The sequence below is a fragment of the Ostrea edulis genome, chromosome 9 (genome assembly GCF_947568905.1).
Source record: "Ostrea edulis chromosome 9, xbOstEdul1.1, whole genome shotgun sequence".
Classification (NCBI taxonomy): domain Eukaryota; kingdom Metazoa; phylum Mollusca; class Bivalvia; order Ostreida; family Ostreidae; genus Ostrea; species Ostrea edulis.
In genome coordinates this window covers 57,146,445-57,155,011 of record NC_079172.1, presented here as the reverse complement: position 1 = coordinate 57,155,011, position 8,567 = coordinate 57,146,445, and the positions used below count along the sequence as shown (strand labels likewise).

Sequence of the window (8,567 nt, the reverse complement as noted above, 5' to 3'; positions counted from 1 at the left end):
ATGTGTGGTGGAGTCCGTAAGCTATAATAGAATCTTTCTTGGTTAGTAAATATCGTAAAATTAATTAAAAACCTACTTTCGTTTTTGATAAACTACCCTGAAATAGCAAAAATGAGAGTAACGTGGCGGGTCTTATTCTAGGTCACGTACACGTTTGTCAATGCAGTGTTCTACGAGACAAACGGTTTGCGTGACCTAGGCTAGGCGGGTCTAAGCCAGTATTTTTTTCCTTTTTCTTTAAATGACAACTTAAGATATGAAGTCAATCTGTTGTTTATCGATGTTTGATTTTGATCTTATAGAAGAAATAAGATTTGATAATTGTTGAATAAATAAAATATGCCTGTTCGTTTCTTCCGTGATTTTTAGTCTTAAACCAACATTATGGAAATTTCCAGAACGAAGCGAAGCAACATCATACATGTACAACTAATCGCACATTCTCGGGCCTTTCCGGGAAGCCGAGAACTTGCGATTGGTTTACAACATGATCAGCATAAGTGTTCAGTGTTAGTTATACTTATAATAGTTTTGACTCTGCCCAAATTTATCATTTTATGAAGATTTGTTATAGTAATTATATTACTTATATACATAATATATATTCAACGAAGGACACCCCCTCCCGAGACCAACGATCTGACACATCGATAATTTTTTAAATTTGATATTCATCAGATATTTTCGATGTTCTTAATTTGTTGTTTCGTGATTATAGAAGTCACTATTACGACTAGCTTTTTGTAATAATTTATTAACAGTTACTGATATGGATAAACCCTTTTAAAAAATATGTTGGTTGATGTCATAGATCTTGAGAGTAAGTAATAAGTCGAAAACTGTCCAATATATCAGATATCGAATGCTCCGTGACTGTTCTAGGACGTTTGCGCCTAACGTAAAACATTTTACCGAAATTAGGTTGTACAGTAACTGACAATGTCCAAGAAATCAGGCCACTGTTAAATTACAATATAGCACTTTTTCTGTTTGTCATTCCATTGGCGGATTTCAAGTTTAAAGCAGCCATGACCAGATTCCTCTATTTTATTTTGTATGGACGTGAAAGTACTTTATCCCAGTATACCTAGGAAAGAAGCTCGCGATATCAATAAAATGGCATTACAAGAGCGTCATGGAAAAGAAGTAGACACGGAAAGTATATTAAAAATGCTGGATGGTGTTCTTGACAATAATAATTTTAGTTTCAATAACAAATACTACATGCAGACTGAAGGGACCACGATTGGATCAAAACTTGGGCGAAACTACGCTTGTGTTTACATGGGGTGATGGGGACAAATTCTTTTCGAAAAATCAAAACAACTACCATTATTTTATGTACGTTATATTGATGGTATTTTTGGCATCTGGACGGGTACAGAAGTAGAACTTAAACAATTCCATAAAACCGCGAATGAAATACATCCAAACATTCAGCTTGACTTACGTCTATCAAACACCAAAACGATTGACTTGATGTACATGTAACAATCTCAATAACAGACGGAATCCTTTGTACTGACTTATACCGCAAACTCACCGATAATAAAACCTCTAGCCACCCCGAATCTACAAAAAAATCTATTCCCTTTGAACTTGGGCTCCGTGCGCGTAGAATTTGTTCCACAAAAGAAAAATATCAAATTTAACGAAAAAAAAATAAAGAAAAAATTAAGAAAACGCGGTTATTTAGATAATGATGTAGTGTCTACTCACAAATCTAAAAGGTTTTGAATCAAAATAATGGATTTTCAAAACTTTTAACATGATATGTGACTGAATATTCATATGAAAAGGTATCCCTTTTGCTTTCGTAGTTTTATATTGAATACTGTTGACAAGTATCAAGTCAGTAACTTAAAATTAAGAACGCCGTGTTCACCAAATTTATAAGTTAGAAGTACTACACTTCAACTGATAAATGCTTCATGAATTTGACGTGTATTTTTCTACTTTCTTCAGAAATAAGCATCACGACAATGTAGCCCTATCTGATTTTTCTTTATTCTGACGTTTTTGGGATATGGCTACAATTCCATAAGATCTCCATAATGGTGCAAAATAATTTTATGAATAACCGATAATAAGCTCCGTGTATTAGTCCCAAATGTTGTTTATACCAAAATGAGTACCAACTTTGTGCTCGGACATGTCTAATAAAGGTGTTTTTCATTAAACATCATGTGCAGCATGCAAAATTCTTCGTCTGCTCCGCCATGTTTGGTCTCTTGGGTGGATCTACTGAAAAACCTAAACATTGACAATCTGCGCGAAAATGTAGTTACACGAGCCATTTCGACAAAGAAAGGAAAATCATATGGTTGCAGAAATAATTTAGACTCTGCTGTTCGTTTTTTAACTTGATATTGAATCTAAACCTTTTTAATACCGACGAAATAGCTTTCGCCTCCGTACTTGTCCATTGATGTACATTGTAAATACTATCTTATTTCGCATATGCAAATAACTTGACAATCGGAAGTTGAAACTTCACTACATCAAACATGGCGCACAAATATGAATCGAGAAATTGGAATATATCGAAATTGTTGAAAACGGTAGAATAGAGCCTCAGAAATCGTAAGTTGCAGGTTGTAAATTTATATATTGACTAAGAAACGTAGAATATCATTTCATTTACGTAAAGAAAGTCAGCAAATGTTTAGAATTGTCGAAAATGAAATGTTGCGGGAGTGAATTATTCCTGCATTGCACCATTACGGAGATCCTAAGGAGTTGTAGCCCCCCCCCCCCCCCAAGTCACAAAAAAAAATAAATCGGAGAGAGCTACATTATTGCAGCTACACGACAATGTTTCAAATGATTAATTGAGTTGATATAAGAACCTCTACTGAAAGTGCTTGTTCCTATTAGTCCATAATCTGCTCTGCTTTTATTTTCTACTAGTTTACTACATGTGTAATTCCATCAAACTTTTATCAGATGAATTTGAAGTGGGTTTGTCTAATTGCAAAGTAAGGATGTTCTGTGCACATCACGTGGTCATTCGACAGATATTGTAATTGATCCCTGACATATTTTTAGAAATATTAATGTCTTACAAATCCCTTGTGATCCATAAAAAAGATAATGGACAAATATGATGCCTGTATTATTGTATATTGTCTTTTTCCTTAATATTCAAGTTTGTGTAAAATGATATGCTACCATTGCGTACAGATTTGAAGATGGGGATTGCATTTTGATGGTAGTCATAAATTCATGATTCGTTATTGTCAATCCTTATCGTTTTATTTGATCTTTGAATAAAGCTATGTGTAATGCACGCATCTAGTGACGCCGACTTAAAGCCTGATTTAAGCTGCAGCAGACGTTTATCGTTATTTTGTTGATAACAGAAGTCTGATCACTTGACCTTTCTTGAATGTCATGTATGATGTACAATTCGGTTTAAGATTAAACCTGGCATATGACATTTTTTCACCAGTATATCATGATACATGTAACTACAGTCAAACTAAGAACAAGATCTGCACAGTCACAACAATATCATATTCAATTTGTTACACTCTAGTCCATGTAATACAATTTGTTACACTCTTGACTAGTCCATGTAATATAATTTGTTACACTCTAGTCCATGTAATACAAAGCACCTTGGAATCGGACAAGTCTTTATCTTTGTCGTTTAAAAACAAACACATTTGATATACGACATTATTTTAATTTCCAGCCACTGAATGAAGACCGAGCGAAGTCAGAGCTGTGGATATGGGAATTGTGAACAGTGTGGACTCGTATGAACACAACATCTCCTTTATTAGCAAAATTTAACGCCACACCCGTAGACATTCGGTATTCAGATTCATTATGACTGTCGGATGCGATAGAACCGAAAACATTGGAATTGCGCAAAATATTGGTAAAAATTGATCCATTACCATCGCATTCAATTGTCCACGTAAAAACGTATATGCCCGATTCAGGAATTGTGAAGACTCCGCTGTAGTTGTTGTAAGCATTGCCGATAGTGTTCACTAGTACGGTTTCAAAGACGATGACCTTGTTAGCTGCCGGGGTCATGTCGTGAGTTCCAAGATAGGCATAAAAGGCTATGGTGTCAAATGTTGTTACTGTAGGCGTTCCTGTAGAAATAAAGATACAATGCACTTTTTCTAATGAAATCAGTAACAGACATTTGAATATTGAATTATTTATACGATGTCTTGTTACACACCAATGAGTAGCCTTTGAAACCGCTGATTTTCGGAATCAGAGTTGTTTCTGATTTGGTATCCTTTCGTATTGGTCTCCAATTCACGGTGATGACTCTTTAAACCACCTGAGGTCATTGATTCATTCATCGCCGGTACTTGAGACAAATGTACGTCATCCGAAACCTTAGATAAGTGGCAAACACAGTTATTCTCAAGTTCAGTAATTCTCTTGCCCTGTTTGTCTATTATTTTTTCCAGACGTTGGATCATCCTCTCGTGGGTGCCAATAATGACTTTCCACGGCAAAACATCGTTACCTGTACCACTACATGCAATTATTCCAAACTGCACAGAAATTGTAACAAAAATGATACGTGATAAATCCATTTTGACGTTCGTCTGAACTTTCTTATCTCGCACGAGTAACCTACATGTACTTATATTTCCTGTAATATGTCGGTGTATGTTGTTGTCTGCTGCGCCATTGATTGTCTCACTATATGAAATTAAAACTCTATTTAATCAGAATTAATTTTGCAAATTACGTGTATATAGTGTATTCATTACCTATATACCGATGCCGAAATAACAAAAGCAGAGGTAAGTGGGATCGACGTGTTTATTAATGAGACAGTGGGTGTTAGACATCACACACCGGTATTCGCTCTTTAAAGTCATCATCTAGTTCTCGCAAATTTGCCATTGTCACAATCAACACTGTTCAATATTGATCTACAACATATATAGCAATAGAGAAGTTAAATAATCTCAACAATCGTAATGATCATCTCATTTGTACCTACTACATGTAAGGAGAAGGGTAAAATTAGATCGAAAACAGCCATAACTCCACCCAGACATAACAACAGGTCAGGGTAAAGTGAGAGACAAATACCTCGCATGTCACATAAAAGTTATTATTTACAATAATCACTGATTTATATTGAATGTTGTATGTGTATTTTTTTTGAGTAAAATGTGAATAGGAAGTTTACTTAGACTTTCAAGAAATACTTATCTTATGTTTTTCACATATCAGATAAATGTATAATGTACGATATCGGGTATATGTATCACTGAGCCTGTAGAATGTACGATATCAGATTTATGTATTACTGAACCTGTAGAATGTACGATATCGGGTATATGTACTACTGAACCTGTAGGATGTACGATATCAATATTTTCTACATGGTGTAAAGTGGAATTGTAAACATCTTAGAAATTTTTTTCATTCGGGAAATTAAAACCATATAGATTTGTTTTTGATTATTTTCAGTTTTATTTTTATTTGTTTATTTATTTATTTTGTTTTATTTTCAGTTTTAAATATGTAAATAGCATACATATATGTATACAACATACCTTCATATACTATTTTATATTGTATCTGTATAATACTGCTGTCTGTATATATGTTTTCAGGACCACAAAGTAAACTAGTTATAAACTAACTGTGCTATCCTGTTTAAATAAAGGACATTATTATTATTATAAACATCCCCCACCACAAAGTATATTCTTCCAATTAATGAAGTTAGTCAAATTCATTAACAGATTCTTCTTGGAATTTGACATTATATAGTAAGGAACTTACAACCATTTTGATTTAGGTAATATTCTGATAAACACAACAAATTTATTAAGACATGCACAAATTCTTGCGCAGATATAGGGAGCGAGCAAATTGTTGTGAAAATGTCCACAGTGACGGACTTAAAGGGAAAGGCAACCCTAACCACATTGTTGCTTTTATGAATAAAGTATTACTTACTGATATCGTAAATGACAGTCTTTAACAACAAAAATCCCTGCTTAACGATTAAATCAATATCAATATATATATTTTAAATTACCCGCCGCTGAGAGAGCGGCCACTGAAGTTTAATTTATGACGTCACATCGTCGGTTCCGGTTTATTTCATCGGCATCACTGTAAACATGACAAGTCACGAACAGTTAAGTTTGGAGCCGAATAGGTTTGAGTCCATTTTTCCGCAAGAAGAAATTAATTCAATTATATTTATTTTCTTATTTATTCTTTTTAACATTTTTCAAGGTTATCGTTCTTGCACGTCCGGGTCAGTTAATGCACAGCACCGACTGTGAGTGATTTGGTTGATGTAATTAAACATTTGCGAGGTTTAAAACTATAAGGGAAACACAAAAGTAAAGAATAAAAAAGAAGATAAAATGTGATAAAGTGGGGTGGGGGTGGGGTGTGACCATGCCCCAAGTACAAGTACCTATGGATTTTATATGTAAGTACGTTTCTAGTCGCTGACAACATGGAAATTTACAAGCATTCCTGAAGCAAATTGCAATATACATCGTAAACTTCGAAAGACCTCTTTTTACCATAATGTTGCTAAACCCATATACTGTCTGGTAAATGATGTCAAATTACTTTTTAAAACAAGATTACACTGCAGAATGCAGATAACCATGTGCTTAAACCAATTAAAGCAGAACATCTTGTGTAATACCCGTCTCGGGCTGTATAATTACACATGTATGTAGGTGCCGAGTTATTACATGGTGTGTGTTTGACATGCAGCTTACTATGGGCAGTTTCCTTATACAAGATCAGACGTCTCTGTCGCTTTGCCATAAACATTTGTTTGCTCAACATTTCAAGGTAAACTGGAATACTTTCATACTTTTTTCTTATTCTCAAGGCGGTTTCTGGTTGTCGTGTTGTAACTGAAATTTGCTATTTTATGCACTTTGAAACTTTTTTTTCTAGTGTCAATGCACAAAACAGTAACACTAATTTTGTTCCGAATTGCTAAATTTATTTCAATTTTCAGTCATGCATTTCTATATACATAGATAATTTGAAAAAGTAAATAGTACTTCAATTTATTGTTCTTTTAGATGCGTTCGTCATAATAGCTTTCGTCGCTATGACCGCCGTCAGCGCCCGGATTTGGGACTTTGACGATGGTTTCGATGATGTTTTCGACGATGACGGTACAGGGTATATGGGTGGATATTCCCCAACTTTGACATTAGGTCCACTCACCACTGGCTACACGGTGGGTATGGGATCTGGTGTTGCATCTGCAGGTTCTTACAGAGGGCATGGAACTCACAAGGCTGTGTACATTCCTTATGCTGTTCCCACCCCCGTTCCTCCCATTCTCTCCCTGGAGCTGGCTCTTGGCAATACCCAGGCTCAAAATAACGATCTGTTCAGTGGAAACGGAACTGGCATTTTGAGTGAGTATCCATGTCGTTTTATTCTCTTTCAAAATATTTTCCTTTCAATCTTTATCAAAGAGAATCTGTTACAAATGCTGTATAATTTGATAAGTGTAATATCTAAGTATGTGTATGTGGACCAGTAAACTATAATGTATAAGATTTGTTCATAAAGAAATAAAAAAAAATCGGAAACGTAAATATTTCGTAATTGAAGGAATCGTCGTTTCATGCTTAATGTTTTATCAATGACACGTTTGCTTGTAGTCCTTTTAGCATTGTTATCTACTCTGTTCCAGAATACCAACACTAGCGGTTAAATCTAAAAAGCAACCAGCACAGCTCACCAAATACATCAAAAGCAACCAGCACAGCTCACCAAATACATCAAAAGCAACCAGCACAGCTCACCAAATACATCAAAAGCAACCAGCACAGCTCACCAAATACATCAATAGCAACCAGCACAGCTCACCAAATACAACAAAAGCAACCAGTACAGTTTACCAAATACATCAAAAGCAACCAGCACAGCTCACCAAATACATCAAAAGCAACCAGTACAGCTCACCAAATACATCAAAAGCAACCAGCACAGCTCACCAAATACATCAAAAGCAACCAGTACAGCTCACCAAATACATCAAAAGCAACCAGCACAGCTCACCAAATACATCAAAAGCAACCAGTACAGCTCACCAAATACATCAAAAGCAACCAGCACAGCTCACCAAATACAGTATAATTTGTCCAAAACGGCCTCTGAGTACTCCGGCGCTCTGTCAATTCCGGCCAAAAAATATAGTCCCTAACATTTCTTTAACAAATCCTTTATTAATAATTTCCTGTACTCCGGATACTGCGTATTCTGTATATCGGCCGGCTTACACAGTCCCAACCGCTATCTATTAACTTTAATTATCCTGTGTAAACCGGCCCCTCGATGATACACCACCCTAATTGTTATGGTCAATTGTATTCAGTGTACATGAGGTCCCAACTGCTCGTAATTAGCTCTAATTATTGCATTTAAACCCGCCACCCCGCGATGACCAACCTGTCGGTATTCGGTTAATCACACACGGTGTACACAAAGGGTGTCTCAAAGGGAGCCTCAGGTAAGCAAAAGAGTGCAATTGGCGATGAGTCGCGATCAGTTTGAAATAAAACCTGATTTTTGGG

At 35.5% G+C, this 8,567-nt stretch overlaps 2 protein-coding genes across 2 annotated transcripts; one reads left to right on the top strand and one right to left on the bottom strand.

The window, feature by feature from the left end:
* Positions 1-3,667: 3,667 nt before the first annotated feature.
* Positions 3,668-4,775, bottom strand: LOC125658929 (uncharacterized). Its single transcript, XM_048890388.2, has 2 exons — positions 4,202-4,775; positions 3,668-4,109 (listed from the first exon to the last, which is right to left on the bottom strand). Exons 1-2 carry the CDS (start codon positions 4,566-4,568, stop codon positions 3,682-3,684), a joined length of 795 nt encoding a protein of 264 aa, XP_048746345.2. The 5' UTR covers positions 4,569-4,775; the 3' UTR covers positions 3,668-3,681.
* Positions 4,776-7,064: 2,289 nt separating this feature from the next.
* LOC130050232 (uncharacterized) lies at positions 7,065-7,874 on the top strand. Its single transcript, XM_056149684.1, has 2 exons — positions 7,065-7,403; positions 7,685-7,874. The coding sequence occupies exons 1-2, from the start codon at positions 7,088-7,090 to the stop codon at positions 7,696-7,698; spliced, it is 330 nt and encodes a 109-aa protein (XP_056005659.1). The 5' UTR covers positions 7,065-7,087; the 3' UTR covers positions 7,699-7,874.
* The last annotated feature ends 693 nt before the right edge of the window (positions 7,875-8,567 follow it).

Coding starts and splice junctions, on each gene's coding strand:
- LOC130050232 (XM_056149684.1), top strand. CDS start 7,088: ATGACCGCCGTCAGCGCCCGGATTTGGGACTTTGACGATGGTTTCGAT.
- LOC125658929 (XM_048890388.2), bottom strand. CDS start 4,568: ATGGATTTATCACGTATCATTTTTGTTACAATTTCTGTGCAGTTTGGA. Junction 4,110..4,201: donor GTTTCAAAGGCTACTCATTG/GTGTGTAACAAG, acceptor TTATTTCTACAG/GAACGCCTACAGTAACAACA.